Here is a 24,489-nt window from a genome sequence, read left to right on the forward strand (position 1 = left end):
ACTGTTTTTATATTGTTTTACTTTCTTTTTTATTCAAGAAAATGTTTTTAATTTATTTATCTTCTTTTATTTTATAAATTTTTAAAAAAAGTACCTTATCTTCACCATACCTGGTTGTCCAAATTAGGCATAATAATGTGTTAATTCCACGACTGTACACATCGGTTGATATCGGTATCGGTTGATATATCGGTATCGGTAATTAAAGAGTTGGACAATATCTGAATATCGTATATTGGCAAAAAGCCATTATCGGACATCCCTAGTTTTAATATATGCAAACCTTTAATAGATCAGGCTCAAAGTGAGAAGAAAGGTGTGAGTCATATGAGAACAGTGAATTGTTCATAAAAATATGAATGACAAGAAGACTAATGGAGTAGAAAACAGTAAATCCAAGAAGAAAAGTGAACAATTCAATAAAAGATGAATGACAAAAGAGGACTACGGTAAGTGAATACAAAATGCGTAAATACAATTAGAAAAGTAAATTGTTAATAAATAGACAAATGCATGACAGGAGAAGACTATGAAAGTAGAAAGATGTGAATCAAAGACAAAAGTGAATGGTTCATTATGAGATGCACAGCAAGAGAGGACTAAGTGAGTAGAGAAGTGTGAATCAAAGAAGAAAAGTGAATCATTCATTAAGAGATGAATGACAAGAGAAGACTAAGTGAGTAGAAAAGTGTGAATAAAAGTGTACTGTTAATGAACTAAGTGACTGAGTGGGAATAAACGTGTGAATCAAAAAATAAATATGTATTGTTCATTAAGCAATGCAAGACAATAGAGGACTAAGTGAGTAAAAAAGTATGAATCAAAAATGAAAAGTGAACCATTCATTAAGAGATGCATAGCAAGAGAGGACTAAGCGTGTAAAAAACTTGTCAATCACTGAAGAAAAGTATATTGTTTATAGAGAGATGCATGGCAAGAGAGGACTAAGTGAGTAGAAAAGTGTGAATAAAGAGGAAAAGTGAATCATTCCCTCAGAGATGCATGACAAAGAGAGAAGAAATGTGTGAATCAGATAAGTGCCCAGAAGACAGAAAAGTGTCAAATGAAACAAAAGAATACTGTACCCTGCACTGTGAGGATGGCAGAGGTTATGTGACTGCCTGTATCACATGAGTATTCTCCCGAGTCGGCGCCCTGCACCTTATAGATGACGAGCTCTACGAGTGTCGCTGCTTGTTTCAAGTGATATTTGCTGCTGGATGCCAGCACCCTGTCCCCGTGTCTCCACATCACACTAGCTCCAGGCTTGGTGGTCTCACAGTGGAGAACAGCGCTCTCCCCTGACTGCTTCTCCAGGTTCTGCAGCTGGCTTTTAAAAAGCACAGGTTGGTCTACGGGGAAGGAAATTATAGTTGTTATGAGAAATGCTGCTGCAAAAAAGTCAGGCCGGTAATAAGAGCAAGCGTACCCTTCACAGCGACATGGGCTGTGCTTTGATGGAAACCAGCGTCACACGAGTAACATCCAGCATCATTTTTGTCTACATCGTGGATTACTAATGCCACTCTGTGCGCTGTTTGTGTAATTTCATACTTGGAACACGGACAAAGACCGAGTTCTCCTTTCCTCCACTCTACAGGAACACCAGGTTTGGACAGCTCACACTGCAGAATAACACTTTGACCCTCATCAGCTGTTTGGTCCTCCAGATTTGTTGTAAAAGTGACTGGGAGAGCTGAGAATAAAATGACCAATAATGTATGGAAATAATGTGAATGAGGATAGAGAAGATGGCACATTGAAGAAAAAATGAAGAAAAGGTTTGGATGGGCATCTTGAATCTGAGAGATGAATCCATCCTACCGTTGACTCTAAGGGAGGCGGAGCTTGTGGTGTCCTCCCAAGAACATGAGTACGTCCCTGTGTCACAAGGCCGCAAATCAAAAATGCGTAGCTCATATCTGAGTCCGCTTTGTGTCATCTGGTATTTTTCTCCACAACTCAGCACTTGAGTTTCCTTCTTCCACTCGACAGAAAGTCCGGGTCTCGACAGCTGACAGAGCAAAGTAACACAACCTCCCTCGTCAACCTCTTGGCTTTCCACTTCTTGAAGCAACGTGACCGGAAGTACTGGAGACCAAAATAGGGTTCACATGTAAAGAGACGCTGAAGACGATGGCCATTGGACATTGAATGAAGAAAATTAACCTACCTCACATTGTGTAAGGTTAGGCTATGCTACAGTTTGGTTGACTGTATGATCGAACTCAAATATATAAGAATTCTTCCATACTGTACTTAACAAAGACAGGACCAACCTCAAAATGAACTCTACTCTAGTCTGGAGTCATTTAAGTAGTCTTCACAAGTTTCAGGTAAAGCACAAAATAGTCATAATCCTTGAAGACGGAATCCACAAATTCCAATATTCATTCCCATAAGACTGCTCTCAGCCAACAAGTGTGTGCAGCAATGGTGAAAGGACAACAAGTAAACAAAATCAACTTAAGCAAATCAAGAATGAAATACACCATTGAATGTGTCAAGTTCCCACATGATAGTTTGGACTTTCTGTATTTTCCCATGTTTTGGTACATTTCTTGTCCTGGTGCTCTTGTTTTGATAGTATTTCCTATTTGGGTTATGTGTTTTGCAGCACCTTTACTTTTTGTTCCTTGTCCTACCAACACATCTGTTCAACAATCCATTCATCCATTTTCTACTGCTTGTCCCTTTTGAGATCGCGGGGGGGAGCTGGAGCCTATCCCAAACGCACTCGAGGGGAAGGCAGAAAACACCCTGGACAAGTTCCCACCTCATCGCAGGGCCAACAAAGATAGGCCTTGTTAATTGGTTCTATTCCGTTCCACCTTGTTCCCTCCTTCAGTGCTGGTTCATTATTTTCTGTATGCCAAAGTCTGCTGTTGTTTTCTGAGTTCCAGAGAAAAGGTTCAATTAACAATGATATAGATGTTTGCCATTATTGTCCAACCCTAGAGTAAAGCTTGCTCCTATTAGAACCAGGGCTACTGCATAAGAGGGAAAGTTAGGAAAATTCCAAGTCAGGGGTCCCAAAAATTAGGTAAAACAGCAATAACAGCTGCCTGGGTTGGGGTGGTGGAGGGCTAATGTGACTGATGTGATTAGAACTATAACATGTTCTAATACAATATAGCTTGTTTTTAAGCAACTGGGGAGAATATGAGGAATCAATCAAGGATAAAGTCATTTATTAGAGCCTATGCATCTATTTGTACCAAAGCCTTTTAAGAACTCAACCTTAAACTCCAGCTTTACAGATACCATGTCAGGTGTGCTGGTGCTGTGTGTTGTGGTAAAAGTGTCTACAGCAAGATGTAAAGATGTTTCCCTATTTATTTATATTGATACAGTACCTAGTTTTCACAACCGAAATAGAGGTCTCCTTGAGGTGTGGTGTTTATTTATTCCACTTTGAATTAATGCATATCTAAGGAAATAACTTCAAGCAATTCAAGAAACCTGTGCAAAAGAACACTTTTCACAATAATTTTACTTCCAACTCTGAGCTCCTGCATTTCATCGAGAAGTTGCTGTTTGGCAATCTCACTAATCATAACTATGACAATGAACTTAACATTGGGACCTGAGTTGGACAAAATTGACAATATTTGCACCATATAGCCAACAACTTTTGAGGGTAACATAAAGGACCTGTTAGTCAATCTTGCCGCCATGCATTGTGCAACAAAGTAGACCAATGATTATTTATAATGCAAAAATAATAAGACATAAAAAGCAAGTATCACTTTGTTCCAAATAGCAAAGGCTAAGCAGGACACACAAAAACAAAAACACTTACATAGACCTTAGTGACATCTACCTTCTACTTTTTTATTTATCTCCTGCTTCTTCTGCTTGTCTTTGGCAGCTACCAATGTGGCTTCAGGCTTATTGGCTGAAATCCAAATGTGATAAATATAAGACCTCTTGATAGGCAAAACTGAAGGCAGCCGTACACCTGAGCAAAGCTACAAAAAATGGTCTATATGATCTTATTCATCCAGGTCATTGTATTCCCAGGGTATTGGATCGATCACAACTGGACTGTTCAAGTAGTCTTAGAAGATGTTTCGCCTCTCATCCGAGAAAGCTTCATTAAATCATGCTCAAAGACTAGGACTAGGACTAGTCTCTTCGATCTAGTCTTTGATGCGCTAGCCTGTCCCATCTTGTCTATTTGAATAAGAGGCTAACATCTTCAGTTGCGATCAATTCAATGCCCTGAGAAGACAAAAACATGACAACTGTTACAACTGTAAACCTTTCATTGTTTCTTTGGATTCTAGTTTAGCAGCAGGCAGAGACGCTAACAACTTTACAGCTGAGAGGAGACAATGTTGTCATTTACTTTGTCACCTACTTTGTCATTAAAACTAAGAAAACATATGTAGATCTACATATCCTGATGGCGTTTCAACAAATTACATTTTCTAACCAATAAGTACACCATCACAAAAACACAGGGTGACCATGAGCCCCTTTTTCCAGCTTAAGTCACACAAAAGTGAGTAGATATTAAGAAACACAACAACTTTCTGCTCGTAACATTTCTCTGCAACTTTTACCTTCAATTTTGACCTCATGAGTCTCTTGTTGCTGGAGCTGCTCTTTGGAAGTCTCTCTGGTACGCTGCACAACTATGACATCAAACATAACATTGCAACCTCAGTTTGACTAAATTGTATGCCATACAGCCAACAACTCAACATACAAGAGAATAAGGACTAATTAACCTGCCAAAGCTCATGATATAGAAACCCGCATTTAACAAATGTTGAGCCAAAAACCGACACTTCCACAGATAATTGCATTTATTTAAAAAAAATTACCTTTCGTTGTTTCATTTATCTCCTGCATCTTCTGCTTGTCCTTAGCAACTACCAATGTTGTTTCCAGTTTATTGGCTGAAATGCAAATTTAAAGTTACTTGCAAAACTAATACATAAAAAAGACCCATTAAATGATTTAAGTATTCTCATACATTGCAAATTCATTAATAGACAGCTGCCCTGAATTGAAGCCACATGCAACCAGCAGCATTGGTAAATACAATTGTCCTGTAATATATTTTAGCCACATTTTTCTGTGTGGAAACAATGTTGTCTTATATGTCTCATCACCAACTGTATGTTATTTGGGGTTCATTATCATATCCACCATCAAAAATGCTCTTTTTTTGGACATTTCTCAGCGTTCACTCACAATTTCTGTGGACAGTTCCCTAGTGTTTACCTTCAACTTTGAGCTCCTGAGTCTCTTGTTTGATGAGTTGCTGTGTATAAATCTCTTTGGTCTGCTGCAGTATCACAGCTATGAAAATGAATGCAAAACTGGAACTTCAGTTTGGGGGTAAAACGTTTTGTGCCATAAAACAACTCTCGAGAAAAACATACCGCCACATAAAAACACACCATACTGTGCCCAAAGTAGCTGCAGCTAAGATGGGCAAGAACAAACCTCACAAGGACAAAGCAATACATCCATTGCACCAAAAGTACGACTACACTGACATTACCTTCTACTGCTTCATTCATCTCCTGCTTCTGCTGCTTGTCTTTCTTAACTACCAATGTTGCTTCAGTTCCACTGGCTGAAATGCAATTACAATATCATAAATATGATAGCAGAAATTTGTTCTGCATACAATAAAAAACAATCTCCAAGCTACCAGCACAATTGTATCTTTCATACCTTCCACTGCTTCTGTAGCCTGTACCATCTTTGATTCCACGTTAGCAGCAAGAAGCTTCACAGCTGAGAGGAAACAATGTTGCCATGTACTTTATCACTAATTTTATTGTTAAAACTAAAAAAACACATTCTGAAAGAGCTTACAGAACGTACAATATATAATTAAAGTAGAGCTGTCAATTGTAAGGTGTTAACGCACGTGATTAACAAAAACTTTTTATCACGTTATCAAAAATGGAAAAATATTAATCACAGTGTTTGTTTAGACCGCCAGAAGGTGGCGTGACAATGATCAAGTCACACACCAGTGTGATGATAGATAGAGTGATGTGCTTTGCGCCCTTTAAAACAAATTCCGAAGGAATTTTAAAAGAAACTGAAGTAAAACGTTGGTATTGCAGCGACAAACTTTCTTATCATCGGCGCACAACAAGTCTATAATAGCATCTTGAAGCGAAAAAATTAATGTGAGGATGTCGTCGCTAGCATGAGTGCTACACCGACAAGTAAGTTAAAGTATTTTCTATGTGGACAGCCACCGCATGCCGTGTTGCCAACTTGGCGACTTTCCAATCCTCTTGCCAACATTTTGTAATCAGTTACTAGCGACAAAACTACTGTCGTTTTACGGTGTTATTGGATACTTTTTTGTGTCTTGGGGACTCTGACACGCAGCAGGATAGGAATTCCAGCGATTCATATAATTTGTGGTCTTGACTTTCATGGTGCATTCCATATTGTACATCTGCACCTAGTTTGCTATATTATTGCAAAGACTTTCAACATGTGCACTTAATTCTTACTATACTTACTGTCACTAAGTTTTGAGCAAGTCAATTACTTGCACTTCAGTAAAACATTTAGAAAACATTCCTGTATGGCATTCTGACTAAAGAAAATTACGTTTGTATCAAAATATTGGGGTATTTTCATAAGCAAATTTTATTTATGCAAGCAAAAACTAACCTGTGATTTTCCCAGTTAAAGAGTGTGATTAATCTGATAAGAAAACTTAATAACTTGACAGCCCTAAATTAAAGTAACAGTAAAAAAAAGCTTGCTAAAGTACACCTACCTTTAATTTGAAGACTTGCTGTCGTTTTACTGTCAGTGCACACACAGCTGTACTCTCCGCTGTCCCCCTCTGCTGCTTTATGAATAAACAGCTCATTCACACAGGCCTCCTGCTTCATTTGGTACTTTTCCCCAGGCTGAAGGACCTGCCTTCCCTTCTTCCACTCCACAGAGACTAAAGGTTTGGATGTCTCACAGCGTAGTGTCACCTTAGCTCCTTCTTCGGCTTCCTGACTCTGCAGCTTCTTTGTGAAAGTCACTTGTTGGGCTGAACATTTTTTAATTGGTTAGCAACTACTGATTCATCTAAATGATAATAACCTACTCTTACCATGAATGGTGAGACGAGCTGTAGTGTTGTGTTCTCCACACACACAAATGTACTCTCCACTGTCTTTTGGCACCACTTGACTGATGTGGAGTTCATTCATACAAGCCTCCTGCTTCATTTGGTACTTTTCTCCATACTCGAGAAGCTGCTTTTCCTTCCTCCACTCCACTGAGACGAGAGGTTTAGATGTCTCACAGCGTAGCGTCACCTTAGCTCCTTCTTCCGCTTCCTGACTCTGCAGCTTCTTCGTAAAGGTCACTTGCCGGGCTAAACATTTCAATCGGTGAGCAATAAAGTACATGTCATGATGATAATGTCTGTATGGTGGTACCTCAGATTTTGTACGCCACACTTTTTGTATGATTCGGTTGTAGAGGAACATTTTCGCCAAAAGTTCCCCCTGGTGGCAACTTGTCGTATGCCATCTCAGTTATCGTACAACATAATAGAATAGGATAGACCTTGTTTATCCCACATTGGGAAAATGATATGGCTGCAGTGCAGATTTTTACATACAATAACAAAAGTACAACTAAAAATTAGTAAAAGATAATAATACATATGACACACTTAACGATTGTAAAATACTAAAACAAAAACACTATTTTAACACCCATATTGCAGACGGAGCAAAAGTTTTGAACACCAAAATAAACAGATTACAATAGTAAAAGTGTGAAGTAAAATCTTATGGCTGTAGGTAGATCAGACCTGCTGTAGCGCGCCTTTCTGCATTGTGCATGTAACAGTCTGATGCTGAACGAGCTCCTCACGTTATCGTGCATGGGGTGAGAAGCATTGGACATTATGGATGTCAACTTTGTCATCATTCTTCTGTTGGCCGCCTCCTCAATGCTATCTATTGGGTAGCCTAGGACGGACTCAGCTCTCTAAATCAGTTTATTAAGTCTGTTCCTGCCTCTGACCGTGCTCTTCCCTTCCCTCCAGCCATAGATGGCATAGAACACTGCACAAGCCATGACAGTGTCATAGAAGGTGTGCAATAGTGACCTGCACACCACGATCTCGGTCTTCTCAAGAGGTGGAGGCGACTTTTGCCCTTCTCGTACAGAGCGTTGCAGTTGTGAGTCCAGTCCACTTCGGTATTTAAAAGAGTCCACTATTTCTATCTCTGATTACTGGATGTTACCCGGTGTGGGTGGTGGAGTTGATCGAAGTCAATCACAAGCTCTTTTGTCTTACTGGCGTTAGAGTGCAGGTGATTTTGTGCACACCTGTCAAGCTTCTCGCCATTCCTGATCGCTCCCCTCAGACACACATCCCACCACTGGAAAGTTGCCCGAAAACTTCTGGAGATGGCAGCGGTTGGAGTAATGCCTGAGGTCTGGGGTATAAAGAGTGAACAGGCAAGGTGAGAGCACTGTCCCTTGGGGAGACCCTATGCTGCAAACTACCCCATCTGAAGAACAGTCACGGATGGTCCACTCCCGCCTCTTCCAGTTTCACCCTTAGTAGTGCCAGCTGGATGGTGTTAAAAGCACCAGAGAAATCAAAACACATGACTTTCACCGGTCAAAGAACATGACTTTAACCGCACTTCCTGTGGTCTCCATGTAAGTGAGAACCGATGCAGAAGGTAGATGATGGCATCATACCCCCCCAATGTTTAGACAGTAAGCCAACTGCAAAGGCTTCATAGCTGACAATGTCTGGGAGCGAAGGTGGCTGAGGATAATCCACTCCATGGTTTTCATCAGGTGAGAGGCCAGGTCAACAGGGCTGAAGTGGTCATCCAGGGCTTATTGTTGGGAAAATACTGCATCATCTTGGAGAGCACAGTGTTTTCCACACAGAAGCTAATGTAGCCTGTGATGCACTCAGTCCGACTGTCTGTCCTCTCCATGTGGGCTGCAGAGTATGTCCCAGTCTGTGGTGTGGTGTCAAAACAGTCCTTCAACTGCTCACAGGCCTCACCTGTCAATTTCATCCCATTTATCCTTAGTGTGGCTTTTTTTCACCAGAGGGGTGTAGTGTGGGACAAAAAGGAACAAAGTCGTGATCAGAGCGGCAAAGGTGGTCGAGGTGAATGCTTCCTTGACATAAGCATAAAGCAAGTCCAACGTTTTATTGTCTCTTGTTTGGCACTTTACATACTGAATGAAGGTGGGCAGAGTGGCATGATTAAAGTCACCAGAGGTAAGAAGAAGGCCTTGTGGGTGCTACGTCTGCAGCTGTGACACGGTGCTCTGTATGCACTCACATGCAGCAGCAGCATCATCCGAGGGAGGGGTGTAAACAGTAATCACTATTGCACGTGGAAACTCCCTGGGGATGTGATAAAGTCTAATGCTGACTGCCAGTCGCTTAATGGCCCTGTTACGTAGCTGTTAGTTAACAATGCCAATGCCGATGTCCGGTCCGCACGGATAAGTGAGAATCCATTCGGGGAGACAGAAGTGATTTTGCACGTAACAAAGCAATTCATTATATTGCAGAATCGAGTGCCCAAACAAGGAATAGTGACTCGGACTCAGCACTTTTTTTTGTAGGAGTAGTACCACTGCATAATAAGCCACCATGGTGGGGTCAAGAAAAGTTGTGAGTGCCAGCACTTTCATAAAAAAGTGAGAAACCTATTGAATTAAAAAAGTACCCATAGTAAAGTTCAAATGTGGCATCTGAGTGCCACTTCTCTCAATTCTTTGTTCACTTGTTGCCGTCATCGCCAACATGAGTCTCAGTAAATTTCATTATATGTATTTCTCATTACTGTCTGCATTCAAAACTATAATAATTCTCTATAAAATGTGTTTTTTGCTCATATTTTGGGGTAATTAGATTAATTGGATTTACTGTACATTATTTCTTATGGAATAATTACTTTGGATTGATTCAAGTGTTTTCTGACCTTTTGGAACGAAAACTGAGGTACCACTAAATCATAATTACATTTTAATACCTTTAATGGTGAGCCTAGCTGTAGTGTTGTGTTCTCCACACACACAGATATACTCTCCACTGTCTTCTGTCACCCCTTGACTGATGCAGAGTTCATTCATACAAGCCTCCTGCTTCATCTGGTACTTTTCTCCAGGCTTGAGAACCTGCTTTCCCTTCTTCCACTCCACTGAGACTCCAGGTTTAGACGTCTCACAGCGTAATGTCACCTGTGTTCCTTCTTCCACCTCCCGACTCTGCAGCTTCTTTGTAAAGGTCACTGGTCGGGCTAAATAATTGTATTTGGTTACCAACACATTGTTGTCAAAATGATAATGATTTTCTCCTACCGTTAATGGTGAGACTAGCTACAGTGTTGTGTTCTCCACACACACACATGTACTCTCCATTGTCTTCTGGCACCCCTTGACTTATGTGGAGTTCATTCACACAAGCGTCCTGCTTCATTTGGTACTTTTCTCCATATTTAAGGACCTGCCTTCCCTTCTTCCACTCCACTGAAGCTCCAGGTTTAGACGTCTCACAGCGTAGCGTCACCTTAGCTCCTTCTTCCACCTCCTGACTCTGCAGCTTCTTTGTAAAGGTCACTGGCGTGGCTAAATAATTGTATTTGGTTATCAATACATCATATTAAAATGACAATAATTTCCGCTTACCTTGAATGGTGAGACTCGCTGCAGTATTGTGTTCTCCACACACACACATGTACTCTCCACTGTCTTCTGGCACCACTTGACTGATGTGAAGTTCATTCACACAAGCCTCCTGCTTTATCTGGTACTTTTCTCCATACTTAAGAACCTGCCTTCCCTTCTTCCACTCCACTGAAGCTCCAGGTTTAGACGTCTCACAGCGTAGCGTCACCTTAGCTCCTTCTTCAGCCTTGTGACTCTGCAGCTTCTGTGTGAACGTTACTGGTAGGGCTAACCATTTAAAATTGGTTAGCACCTTTTAAGATCATTTCATGACATTCATTAATAACTTACTATTACCTTGAATGGTGAGACGAGCTGTAGTGTTGTGTTCCCCACACACACACATGTAATCTCCACTGTCTTCTGGCACCACTTGAATGATGTGGAGTTCATTCATACAAGCCTCTTGTTTCATTTGGTACTTTTCTCCATACTCGAGGAGCTGCTTTCCCTTCTTCCACTCCACTGAGACGAGAGGTTTAGATGTCTCACAGTGTAGCGTCACCTTAGCTCCTTCTTGCGCCTCGTGACTCTGCAGCTTCTTTGTGAAGGACACTGGTCGGGCTAAAAGTTTAAATTGGTTAGCAGTAATTGACATGTCATGATGATACTGTATGTACAGTGGTACCTCAGGTTTTGTGCGTCCTACTTTTCGTATGATATGGTAATAAAGAAACATTTTCGCCAAAAGTTCTCCCTGGTTGTACGGCATAATATTGCGCTCGACAAACCAATTTTTCATTTCGCAGAATCGAGTGCCAAAAGTAGGAAGGGTGACTCAGGCTCTGTGCTTGGACGGAGAGACATCATGTACTGGGACAACGCCAAAATCATTGGGATAGAAAGTAACAAAATCAAACGATAGATTAAGGAGTCGATCAAATTAAGTAAGCGGCCCGGGATGAGGGAGCATTCATGCTCTCACATACCTGGGGGGCAACCAGATAGACTTGCCAGGTCTGCCTGGTTGACCACGCCTATAAGAACAGCTGATAGGCAACACGTCACAGTGGTCAGATGACCCTTCTGAAGAAGACTGCAGATGACAGTCGGAACATCCATCCATCCATCCATCCATTTTCTATCGCTTATCCCTTTACATGTCAGTTAAAATTCCATCTAAAATAGCAAAAATATTGTCTGACTAAAACAAAATTTGAAAAGTAAAATACATTTTGAAAAGTCTGTGCTTTTTTACTGAGTACCACTGCAAAATAAGCCACCATGGGGTCAAAGAAAGTTGCGAGTGCCAGCACTTTTCTAAAAAGGTGAGAAACCTATTAAATTTTTCCAAAAGTACTCATAGCAGTTAGTTCTTCAATACATATTTTAAAAGCACCTGAACACATAATCAGTGATGTTCCTGGGATCATAAAGTGTTTTGGGTCTTTCAAACATCATACATCCTCTCCCAGGTGATCCATCAGCAAAAAAAAAAAAAAACACGGCTTGCTGTTCCTCTAATGCCCAGGGCACTTGGGGCTTTGTGGAGGAAGTGCCCCACAGATCATCTGCTGCCTACCTTGATGGGCATACATCTTCCCTTCCAACCCTGTTCACAACAGTTGATGACAAGGTGTTCATACTTGGTCTTCTTCCTTTCATGGGCCTCCCCCAAGCGCTCCTCCCATGGCACAGTCAGCTCCATTATTATGATGTTTTCGGTGCTTTTTGAGAACAGTAGGATGTCTGCCTTCATGGTGGTGCTGACAATGTTCTGGGGGAACAACCTGCTTCTCCAGGTCTACAGAGAGCTGCCAGCCTTGGACAGTTGTCAGGATCCCTCCTAGTGCTTTCTTGCAAACTGGCTTTGGCTGATCTTCTGTTTTGACAAAAGCGATAGTGCGTGTGGAGTTGCGCACTCGGCTGTGGCTGCTAATACTTCTGCTGATGGCTTCTGCAATCGGTTTCAGCAACTAGTTGTGGCGCAAAGTGTGTATTGGCCCTCGTCGAGCGCTTTTGTGCAGGAGCTCAGAACGGCAGTTTGGGTCTCCACTTTCCCTCAGGTAAAGAGGTTTGCCTGGACCAGGAAGCTGATACGGTGTGGTTCAGCCTGCCAGAGTTGGCCAGGTAACTTTACGGTCCATGGCGTACTACCATCTGGTCCAGGCCCCATGCTGCCTCAGACCAACTGCTCTGCTCGTCTTTCCGTCTTCCACTGTTGTCCTGACATCCTCCTGTATCTGCCTTCGCTTCTCCGTATCCTTGCTCTGCTTGTGCCAAGGTGGTGTTGGAACCATCCCAAGACCTGCTCTGCCATGGGCCACTACACTCACCAGATGTCTGTGGCGCAGTCGTATCTCCGCATCCAGCACAGCAGCTTGGCTCCTCCACTTCCTTCCGGTCTTCACCACAACTCCTGCCTGGAAAACCTTTGAGTCCCTTGAGTCTCTGTAAAGCAGCACCTCTCTGGTACGAGTTACCTTGAACTCCTCTTTCAGCGACTTTAAAGGCAACCTTATGAAATAATGACTTTGAATTTTTTAGGATTCGGCTGTCGTCCTACCTTTTGGAACTGAGGTACCACAATATTATAATTATATTTCAATACCTTTAATGGTGAGGCTAGCTGTTGTGTTGTGTTCTCCACACACACAGATGTACTCGCCACTGTCCTCTGTCACCACTTGGCTGATGTGGAGTTCATTTATACAAGTTTTTTGCTTCATCTGGTACTTTTCTCCAGGCTTGAGAACCTGCTTTCCTTTCTTCCACTCCACTGAGACTCCAGGTTTAGACGTCTCACAGCGTAGTTTCACCTTAGCTCCTTCTTCAGCCTCCTGACTCTGCAGCTTCTTTGTAAAGGTCACTGGTGTGACTAAATAATTGTATTTGGTTATCAACTCATCATATCAATATGATAATAATGTCCTCCTACCATGAATGGTGATGCTAGCTGTAGTGTTATGTTCTCCACACACACACATGTACTCTCCACTGTCTTCTGGCACCACTTGACTGATGTGGAGTTCATTCACACAAGCCTCCTGCTTCATCTGATACTTTTGTCCATACTTGAGGACCTGCCTTCCCATCTTCCACTCCACTGAAGCTCCAGGTTTAGATGTCTCACAGCGTAGCGTCACCTTAGCTCCCTCTTCAACCTCCTGACTCTGAAGCTTCTTTGTGAAGGTCACTGGTAGGGCTAAACGTTTAAAATTGGTTAGCAACTATTGAGATAATTTTATGACATCAATAATAACTTACACCTACCGTGAATGGTAAGACTAGCTGTAGTGCTGTGTTCTCCACACACACAGATGTACTCTCCGCTGTCTTCTGGTACCACTTGGCTGATGTGGAGTTCATTTATACAAGCCTCCTGCTTTATCTGGTACTTATCTCCATACTTGAGGACCTGCCTTCCCTTCTTCCACTCCACTGGAGCTCCAGGTTTAGACGTCTCACAGCGCAGTGTCACCTTAGCTCCTTCTTCAGCCTTCTGACTTTCCAGCTTCTTTGTGAACGTCACCGGCAAAGCTGAGCATGAAATGACTGCGTTAGAAACTGAGCGGCATAAAATAAAACACAACCAAAGATCTTACCTTTAATCTTCAGCTGGGCAGTGGTTGTCTGCTCTCCACACGCACAGATGTACTCTCCACTGTCTTCAGGCACCGCTTGGAAAATGATGAGCTCATTGTTGTATGCCTCCTGCTTCATCTGGTACTTATCTCCATAATCGAGGAGCTGCTTTCCCTTCTTCCACTCCACTGAGACTAGAGGTTTGGATGTCTCACAGCGTAGAGCAACCCTAGATCCCTCTTGGGCCTCCTGACTCTGCAGCTTCAGTGTGAAGTACGGCGGTAATGCTGTGCAACAAAGATTTTAATACTTTTGAGAGGACATACTGTACTTCAAAAGAGAGTCCCTTCATTTACATGTTTTAGGCTGTAGGAAAAACTACAGCATACAGTACTTTTCATTCAATAACATGAGGACGTGTGTGTAAACGTTTGTCTGGTACAATCTTCTGGATTTACCACAGCTGTATCTATTTTGTTCTGAGAGGAAAAAAATCATTACCATTAACTTTCACTGTTGCTGATGTCTTCTGGTCCCCACACAGACAGGAGTACTCTCCGCTATCGTCGGTCGTAGGATTCTTAATGCGCAGCTCGCATGAGGCCTCCCTCTGCTGCATTTCAAACTTCTCTCCAGCAGCGAGAACTTCAGCACCCTTCCTCCACTGGACGTTGGCTGCACGCTTTGATAGCTCACAGCAAAGCGTAACAGCCTCGCCTTCCTTTACGTCTTGATTCTTGAGTTTTCCTTTAAAAGTGGCAGGTAGGGCTAAAATAGGATGAAAGGATTAATTGTTCATCTAATTTTAGAAAAGATTGTTTCAACAATATTCTGTATTTCCCCAAATAGTTGTCTTGGTTCTAAAAGACGCTTTGGCACAAACAATCGCTGAGTGCGTTGTTCAATTTAACCGGCAATTGCTGTATCCTGTATAACTGTCTACTGGTGCAGCCAAGTAATTACTCTCACACTGACTGATGATACAGTCAGATCGTGGTAGACCCCAACAAATCCTGCCTGTAGAGCAGACATGTTATCTGTAAAGCTGTAAAGCTACAGAGCCTCACACATTTATTACACTACCACAAAATCTAAGGTTCATGCTATACCTACAGCTGTCCTAACGTAACAGGATTGGTAATTACACAAATCCCAAACCATTATGTTCTGTAATGGTTTTAAATTTTCCACCATTCTGTAGAAGCTCAGTTAATGAAACAATATTTCAATCAATCAATCAATCAATGTTTATTTATATAGCCCTAAATCACAAGTGTCTCAAAGGGCTACACAAGCCACAACGACATCCTCGGTACAGAGCCCACATAAGGGCAAGGAAAAACTCACCCCAGTGGGATGTCGATGTGAATGACTATGAGAAACCTTGGAGAGGACCGCATATGTGGGTAACCCAATACTAAAATATAAATATTGTTGCTATTCATTAAATTTTTGTACTGTTTTACAAAAAATTTAAATCAGTAAGGCACGTTATTATTTTTATAAAATATAAAATTAGTTATTCACTTGATTATAAATCCATTTGTAACTAATACATTTGTCTGATAATTTAGTGTGCAAGTATAACCATACAGTATTGTTCTATTAAAGTAGAATTAATTATTTGTGGAACTTCTGTAAGAATATATAATTATCTATATATACAGTATATTCTTTACACCTGATAGACGCCTGGTACTTTCTAAAATGTGTACTTCTTACCTTTAACCGTCACCTTTGCCATGCTCTTGGCCGTGCCCACGTCACAAGTGTAGATATCACCATCCTCTTCCTCCAGTTGTTTGATGGTGAGAGTTAGAACACACTCCTTGTGACACATCTCGAACCGACCGCCAAGCTTAACCTCCGTGTGCCCTCTGAGCCACGTCACCGTGGACGGGTTTTGAGCGGTCTCGCATTCTAAAGTCGCGGAGGTCTTCTCATCAGCTTGGACATCTTTCAGGGGTTTGGTGAACTTGTGGATTGGATCTAAAAGAGAAGAAAAATATGGTTACAAATTCGTGTAAGAAAGGAAACTGCAGGATTAAATGCGGCCATGTTTCCTGAAGAAGCAGAATTGGGTAGGTTTTAATCAAAAGTCATTTACACGTTTGTGTAAATGAATGCTATTGCATATACGCAGTTTGAAAAAAATGAAGAAAAATTTCACTTTAAAACTGCTTATCATAGAGTTAGAGTTGAATTTACTGACATCCAAAAAATCCGCTAATTCCATCCTCACCTTTAACCTGAAGCTGGGCCTTCGTGGTTGCACCTCCAACAACTTCACAACTGTATTCTCCCGAGTCCCGAGCCGAGACGCTGTAGATGACCAATGTCATGACCCGCTCCTCTTTTCTGATGTCATACCTCTGGCTTTTCTTTATGGCTTTGCCCTCCTTTGTCCATTTGACCATGGAAGTAGCTTGTGTCACTTCGCAGGTAAAGACAGCGTCTTCTCCTTGAACCACACTGACATTCTCTAGATCTCTTGACAGTGATGAAGCTTTTCCTGCAACCAGTTTAAATATTTCTTCAAGGTTCTGTTCCAGAACTGCACATCAAAGCTACACAATTCACCTTCAACGCTTAGTGTTGCTTTCGAGGCGAGATCTTTAATGCTGAAGACCACCTCTCCAGCATCAGCAGGGGTGACATCCTTAATGGTCAGCATGTATTTCCGTCCTCTGCTAGTGACTTTGAAGCGTCCTCCGTTGGTCACACTTCGTCCACTCAGAGTCCAGGAGCACTCGTCAGTGCTCTCCCGGGATAGGATGCACTCAAAGCTGCATGTCTCTCCCTCGTTCACCTCAGATGACTTCAGCCACTTTGTGATCCCAATTCCGATTTCTAAAAATACATAAGTGGTCGCTGTCCTTCAGATCCTACCAACCACAAACAGTGCATCCGGAAAGTATTCACAACGCTTCACTTTTTTCACTTTTTCTTTTGTTAACTTCTCAAGCTCCATCAAGTTGAATGGGAAGTGTTTGTTTTCAACCAGGATGTCTCTGTACATTGCTGCATTCATCTTAGTCTAGTCAGGAAGGTGATCAAGAGCCTGATGGTCACACTGTCAAAACTATAGCATTCCTCTGTGGAGAAAGGAGAACCTTGCAGAAGGACAACCTATCAGAGTGGCCAGACGGAAGCCGTTGCTTATTGAAAAGTTTGCCACAATGCACCTGAAAGACTCTCAGACCATGACAAACAAAATTCACTGGTCTGACGAGACAAAGATTGAACTCTTTGGTGTAAACGTTAGGCATCATATTTGGAGGAAACCAGGCATCGCTCATCACCAGGCCAATACTATCATTACAGTGGCAGCATCATGCTGTGGGGATGTTTTTCAATGGCAGGAACTGGGAAACTAGTCAGGATAGAAGGAAAGATGAATGCAGCTATGTACAGAGACATAGTAGAGGAAAACTAACACTTCCATCCAAACTGATGGAGCTTGAGAGGTGCTGCAAAGAGGAATAAGCAAAGAGGAATGGGCGGAACTGCCCAAAGATAGGTGTACTAAGCTTTTGGCATTGCATTAAAAAAAACTTAAGGCTCTAATTACTGCCAAAGATGCATCAACAAAATATTGAGCAAGGCTGTGAATACATATGGACATGTGCTTTTTATTTGTATTTTTTTTACTTTTAATAAATTTGCAAAATGAAAAAAATCAAAAATTGTTCTATGTTGGAATAAATCTGTAACATAATAAAAGGTGGAAAAAGTGAAGCGCTGTGATTACTTTCCAGATGTACTGTATCTCCAAACCATCACCAAACCAACCTCTTACAGTGACCTTAGCCTTGGACACCTCAGTCCCAAGATCACAAGTGTACTCCCCAGCGTCTTCTTTGCTCACATCCTTGATGATAAGTCCGAGAGATTTCCCCGTGTGAAGGAACTCATATTTGGTTCCAGCTTTGATAAGGTTGCCTTCTTTCCTCCACATGGGAGAAACTCTGGGCTTTGATGCCTCACAAGCCAGAGTGATCAAGCCTTTCTCCTCGCCCACGACGTCATCCAGAGACTTGAGAAACAGGGACGGCTTTTCTGGAGCAATTGCAAGCAAATACGGATTGGGGTTGGGTTTTATAGGTTGAAATGTGCAAAGTAAAAAATATTGAGTTCAACCAAAATGTTCTGGAAAAAATATGCCACAACGTTAAAATAGTTTGTAGTTCTAGATGCTAAAGGAAATACCTGAGGGGGTATAGAATTGCATCCAAAAAAATCTGAGGATGTTACCATTAAACAACACAATTTTTTCTGTTCGGTGTATTCTAAAGTATGTATTCTTTCACTTTAATTTAGCTTTATTGTCCAGAGGTAAACTTTGCTTTACTCTTGTATGACAGTAGGAATATTACAATATTACTACAAGTTTTTCTTCGATAAATTATCTTATTATGACAAAGGGGAAGGTTAAATCGAGGGAATACAATTATTTATTAATTTATACATTAAAACACACATTAATTTTACCAAACAAATGCTAATGCTAATAGCATATAGCTGATAGCATAAGGGCTAATAAATACAGTATAGCAAGAACTAACAGCACATTTACCTCTTTTCTGTTCCAAGTTTCCAAGGGTTGAGTATTTTTACTTTATTTCAGCTTTATTTTATTTTTTGTGCAGAGGTAAACTTCACCTTTTATTTTGTGGAATACTGTTTTTTTTGTCTGCTTTTTTCCACTGATGGAAAAATGTATTGGAAACCATAAGAACAGAAAATTTACATATGGTGAGATAGGGGAGGGTCTAACTGTTCATTTAAATCTGAGGAATACAATTAATTACATATTGAATAGTGACATAAATACAATAAGACATACATAATTGTACCAAGCTAATGCAAATGCTAGTAGCATATACTGTAGCTGACAGCATAAGGGCTGACGACGAGCATGACAACAGAACGAGTAAATAACCTGCTTGTGACAAAGGGGAAGTTCTGGCTATTCGGTCCAATAAAATAAATACAATTATTTACATATCAAATACACACATGATTACGAACATGATAAATGATATGATATAGCCAATAGCATAAGGGCTAACGACTCGCATAAAAATGAACAGCAAAGCTTGCCAACGAACGACACATTTTTCTGTTCAGTGTTTAGATTGTGTTAAAGAGTATTTTTACTTCATTTCAGCTTTATTTAGTTTTTTGTTCAGAGGTAAACTTCACGTTTATAGTGTTTTTTTCCTACTTATGGGAACTGATAACAATAAAAACAGCAAATTACCATAGTTTGACATAGAGCAGGGTCTGACTGTTCATTTAAATATGAGGAATACAATTAATTACATTCTAAATACTTACATGACTACGTACATGATTTTACCAAATTGATGCTAATGCTGTAGCATATAGCTGATAGCAGAAGGGTTAACGACAAGAATGAAAATAGAACTCGTAAATTGAATTATTGTGACATAGGGGAAGGTCTGGCTGCTCAGTCAATTTTGAGGAATACAATAATTTACCATGAGATGCTAATTCTGATAGCATGTAGGCGATGGCATGAAGAATAATGAAAAGCATGAAAGTGAACAGAAAAGCTCGCAATCTAATGACAACTTTTTATCTTCTTGTCCGTCGTTTATCTTCAAAAGGTGATTTTTACTTTATTTTATTTCTAGTGTACTATGGTTAACTCATATTTAAACTTTCATTCAATTTAAAAGGTATCATGATTGTAATATTTTAAGCTAAATTATTTCAACTTATAGAAATATTTGTTTTTCGGTTCTTACCTTTAACCTTGAGCGTTACAGACTCCTTCACTTTGCGTATTTGAACGGTGATAATGCCGCCGTCCTGAGGTGCCAGGTTCTTCAAGATGAGCTTGTGAACTTTCCCCTCGTGTGTTACGGTAATGACGTCATCCGTGAAGAGCGCCTTGTCATTCAGAAGCCACTGGGCCTCTTCATCGGCGTAGTTGACCTCGCAGGTGAACACTGCGTCGCTGTCCTCGTCAACCTCTGTGTCAGCTAGATGCTTGGTGAATTTAATATCACGCACTAGGAGAGAAAACAATCTGTGGTTTAGTCTGCCGCCCACCAACTTGTATTTTGTACAGTAACGCTATCGAACGGCACCTTCAATTAGGAGAGTGCCTTTTGTCACGGCAGGCCCCGACTGACATTTGTACTCGCCACTATCTTGCTCAGTCAGCATATGAATGGTGAGTTGAGCCCTTGTGGCATCTTGCTTGATGTTGTACTTGTCCGATGGAGAGAGAGGTACCTCTTCTTTAAACCACTTCACCCTTTTGGGTGGGGCGGAGAATTTACAGGAGAGCATGGCTGAGCTTTTCTCCTTGGCTTTTACGTCTTTGATGGACTCTGTAATCTCAAGAGGACGCTCTAAATGCAAAGTAATGGATATTTAAACAAATTATTAAACAAAACATTTTTAAAGTCATAATGGAGATGACACACTCATGCCTTTGACTGTGAGCTGCGCAAGGGACTTGCTCTTCCCAGCTGTGAACTGCACGGGACCCGTCATCGACACTTTGGTCTTCTTGAATGTGAGGCGATGCATTGTGCCCTCCTTCGCTATCTCGATGTCAGCGCTGTCTTGCACGGCGACTCCGCTGAGAGTCCATATTGGCGCCTTCCCCAGTTGCATGCTGATCTCAACTTCGAAGACAGCGGCGAAGGGTTCCATCACTTCTACAGAACTCAGCTCCCGCACGATGTTAATGGACTGCTCTGCAGGGGCGATAAAAAAAGAGAAGTTGATGGGCGCATTAAACAGAAAACTGTTGTATAGTAAAGCTGAATTTCAAGCGAAATCTTTTAATAACTCAAGATTTTCAATATATTGTAATTTTAAATGTATTATTGAATATGCAGTTGTCTCATCTCGCATGAAATACTGCAGCTTCACCACATTGCGGATTTTTAAATATTTTTTTGGTCCTAAACTAATCATTTTCAAGCAAAAAAAATACTAAATAATCTACAAATATCAATACTACAGTAGTATTGGCCACTAAAGGAGATCAAACCAATCAGTGCACGCTGTTCAGTATTGTCACCACTGATTGGCTCAGCCTCAAGCAGCATTACTAAATTGAAATAGGAGTGTAAAGAAGACTAATGGGTGTTATTTCATTTATAAAGGGCTGTCCTAATGTGAAAAAAAAAACTTATTTAGAAGGTCATAAGACAGCTATGAAAATATTTCATTTATAATAAGAAATTCCTACTTTGCGGAAATTCATTTATTACGGTCATGTCTGGAACCAATGAACAGCGATTGAAAGAGAGACAACTATATTGTAAAAAAAATATAAATAATAAAATCAATTAAAAATAATTTTATTTTTATTTTAAAAATTTATACAAACTAATTCAAGAGTCATTTGCAACCTAAAACTTTTATGCCAGGGGTCTCCAACATTAATTCCTATTAGAGCTACTTGAATACTACTTGCGTTTTATTTATATAACTGGTAACAATTACTTGTATTGTACATGTCTGAACAAAGCAGTTGTAAGAACACTTCACAGTCAACAGTCTGTGCACATATTTTTGGATTCAACGGCTAGCAAGCCACCTGTTGAAGACACCTTTTTTATGCCCAAATTAATAAAAACTTCATTAAAAGGTACCTCTCATATAGTGATGCATGTAACTACTGTCATTTACATAATAGTGCTGACCACCAAACCAACTGAATTATCCGCCACAAATATCTAAATACACTGTACAATATACTTTAGAAAATGAACCATGTCTATAATAACATTGTTACTGTACGTGCATGGCACATCAAACATTATGTGAGTACTAGGATTAGATTATAGAGTAGAAAGGGGATTGGATTGAAAGTCAGATCAATCAAGCAATTGAAAAAAAACCAGTGATTACTCCACCCATTTTGCTAATAAGCCTGAATAATTGTAAATACAGTTGATGATCTATTCTTGTAAATAGGCTACAAGTGACTATTTATTATATTACCTTCCACAAGCAGTTTACATGACGTCTTGTCGTCAACTGCATCACACGTGTAAGTGTCTTCATCCCCGGAGTCCACGTTGTTGACGGTGAGCTTCCGGTACACGTCCTCACTTTTAATCTCGTACTTTTTGCCGGTCCTGAGCTCCTTCTTGCCTTTGAACCACTTGACTTTGGCGCTGGCCCGTGACACTTGGCACTCCAGGCGGCCGCGGTGATTATAGATGGCTATCTTATCCCTGAGCTTCTTCACAAACTTGACGGGGAGTTCTACAGCAAATGAATGAGTGAATGTGTGGCAACATGCAAGGCTCCTAATGTCTCCCATTATCTTGGACAGATTGTGTTTATTTGGTGACAGTGTGTTGTCTTAATGCCTCCATGCAAGTTGCAAGTAGACATCATCAAGTGAGTTCATTTTGTAATAAACACTGTCACAAATTAGCAAACAAAACCATGCATTAATAACTATTAGGGGTGTAACGGTACATGTATTTGCAATACAATTTTTTTGGTACGGAACATTTGGCATTATACAGACGCCAGTTTCCACACGGGTAAGGGAGGGATAGGAATTATAAATTCCCATATTTCCCGACACAGGTACGCTGAAGCCCAGCCTATAATGGGAGTAATGGCTAGCGACAATGCCAAGGAGAAGCTAGACCTTGAAAAACATATTTCGTCATTAAAGGTTTTCTGTCTCAGTGAAATACATAAACAAACAAAGTAGTATTTAAAAGAAAAGCAGTGTTCAGAAGAGATGGGAAACAGGTCCCGAGTTGCAATTGTTTTTGAATTCATAATGCTTACACAAACGCTCAGCAGATTTCCTGTATGCTGATTGTCTTGAAAAAAGTATGTGATTGCCATTGCCGATCAATGCCTATTAATGCTGATCACAACCACTGATCCCCTCTGGTTCCCCCAAGAAATAAGTGCTGAGTAAAGTTTAAGAAGTGTAAATGGAACAACGTTACAACAGAATGTAAGCAGCTAATAACAGGAAATTAACAAGAAAAAAATAAGATTTTAGAGAGAGGATAATATAACAACTCGGGTATCAGTATTGTTGCAGTCAGTACAAAACATGCAAGAGGAAGGCGGATTGATTGGTGGTGTCAGTATACGATCAGTATGTTGGTATTTTTATTTTCTCCAAATATTTTTTGTTATTGTTCTATTCATGTTTACACATTCAGGGAATAATTGCCTGGACACACGAAGACTTTGGGACAAAAATCGAAGGATTTACATGAGTAATAGATATTAGTTTATACTTGTGTTAAGTTATTGTGTACTATTGACTTTGTTTTGATCAAACAATTGTATGTAATGAAATTAAAAAAATAACTGGTTTAAATATTTTATTGATATTGTTAAACTTTCAACAGCACTCACCATGAATAGACTGAAAAAATTACCGTTGATACATGTGATTGGTATCGGTATTGATGTCAGCCACTCATAATAATAAACATAATGGTATTGTAATCATAAAACCCTGATAGGAACAACTGTAGTTTTATGTTTTGCATTTTGTTCCACACTGAGACCATAAAACCGACGTACATACCAAAGTGTGATTATGGCTTATTGTTACACTCCTAATAGCTATAATGGTAAGATGAGCATGTTTACCTGTCACCTTTAGTTCCGCGGTCGAAGAGGCCTTCTCGGCTGTAAATGTAATCTCACCTACATCTTCTGGAGACACACTTATAAACAGCACCTTATGTGTCCTGCCTGTGTTTACAAATCAGACAAAAAGTCACCACAATGTTAAAATTATTCATCAATTTAAAACACGGTTTTCTTCACCTTCTTGTCTTATCTTGACGTTGTCCCCGGCTTTGAGTTTAGCGCCCCCTCTGGACCACAGGCATTCCACGTCGTCGTGTGAAATTTGACAGACAAATGCTGCACTCTCCTTCTCCGTTACCTCCACATCCTCCAGCTTCTTCACAATCTTAATATCTCTTGCTGCAGTGAGGGGTGAAGAGAACATCACTCTGTGTGAGCTTTATGAACATGACGTGATCAATAACGAGTTCATCATTACCATTAATGGTGAGCTTGGCACAAGTGTTGTCATCGGTGGTGCGACAGATGTAAGTGCCTTCATCTTCCGGTGCGCACTTGTTGATAATCAAAGTGCGTTTTCGTGCCAAAGAGTGGATACTATAATTCCTACCTGGTCTCAGTCCTACATCATCCTGTAGATGAAATTCATACTGTAGGTTTTAATTGCACAGACTA

The 24,489-nt window shown here is 40.6% G+C and overlaps 1 protein-coding gene across 1 annotated transcript in view; it reads right to left on the reverse strand.

Annotated features, from left to right (window-relative positions):
• The window catches only part of obscnb (obscurin, cytoskeletal calmodulin and titin-interacting RhoGEF b), a 98,529-nt gene that overhangs the window by 44,118 nt on the left and 29,922 nt on the right, over positions 1-24,489 (reverse strand). The window contains exons 21-50 of the mRNA XM_061979388.2: positions 24,293-24,446; positions 24,052-24,213; positions 23,872-23,976; positions 22,234-22,500; positions 20,706-20,975; positions 20,358-20,624; positions 20,013-20,279; positions 18,031-18,297; positions 16,819-17,088; positions 16,481-16,750; positions 15,961-16,227; positions 14,740-15,006; positions 14,259-14,525; positions 13,927-14,193; positions 13,592-13,858; positions 13,265-13,531; positions 11,011-11,277; positions 10,675-10,941; positions 10,348-10,614; positions 10,020-10,286; positions 7,100-7,366; positions 6,770-7,036; positions 5,695-5,757; positions 5,519-5,593; positions 5,236-5,313; positions 4,833-4,907; positions 4,569-4,640; positions 1,825-2,091; positions 1,430-1,696; positions 1,086-1,352 (exon numbers count right to left, since the gene is read on the reverse strand). Of these exons, the coding sequence (XP_061835372.2) occupies positions 1,086-1,352; positions 1,430-1,696; positions 1,825-2,091; positions 4,569-4,640; positions 4,833-4,907; positions 5,236-5,313; positions 5,519-5,593; positions 5,695-5,757; positions 6,770-7,036; positions 7,100-7,366; positions 10,020-10,286; positions 10,348-10,614; positions 10,675-10,941; positions 11,011-11,277; positions 13,265-13,531; positions 13,592-13,858; positions 13,927-14,193; positions 14,259-14,525; positions 14,740-15,006; positions 15,961-16,227; positions 16,481-16,750; positions 16,819-17,088; positions 18,031-18,297; positions 20,013-20,279; positions 20,358-20,624; positions 20,706-20,975; positions 22,234-22,500; positions 23,872-23,976; positions 24,052-24,213; positions 24,293-24,446 (6,667 nt within the window). The remainder of the gene's footprint in view (positions 1-1,085; positions 1,353-1,429; positions 1,697-1,824; positions 2,092-4,568; positions 4,641-4,832; positions 4,908-5,235; positions 5,314-5,518; positions 5,594-5,694; positions 5,758-6,769; positions 7,037-7,099; positions 7,367-10,019; positions 10,287-10,347; positions 10,615-10,674; positions 10,942-11,010; positions 11,278-13,264; positions 13,532-13,591; positions 13,859-13,926; positions 14,194-14,258; positions 14,526-14,739; positions 15,007-15,960; positions 16,228-16,480; positions 16,751-16,818; positions 17,089-18,030; positions 18,298-20,012; positions 20,280-20,357; positions 20,625-20,705; positions 20,976-22,233; positions 22,501-23,871; positions 23,977-24,051; positions 24,214-24,292; positions 24,447-24,489) is intronic.

The sequence above is a fragment of the Nerophis lumbriciformis genome, linkage group LG19 (assembly GCF_033978685.3).
Source record: "Nerophis lumbriciformis linkage group LG19, RoL_Nlum_v2.1, whole genome shotgun sequence".
In the NCBI taxonomy this organism is placed as follows: domain Eukaryota; kingdom Metazoa; phylum Chordata; class Actinopteri; order Syngnathiformes; family Syngnathidae; genus Nerophis; species Nerophis lumbriciformis.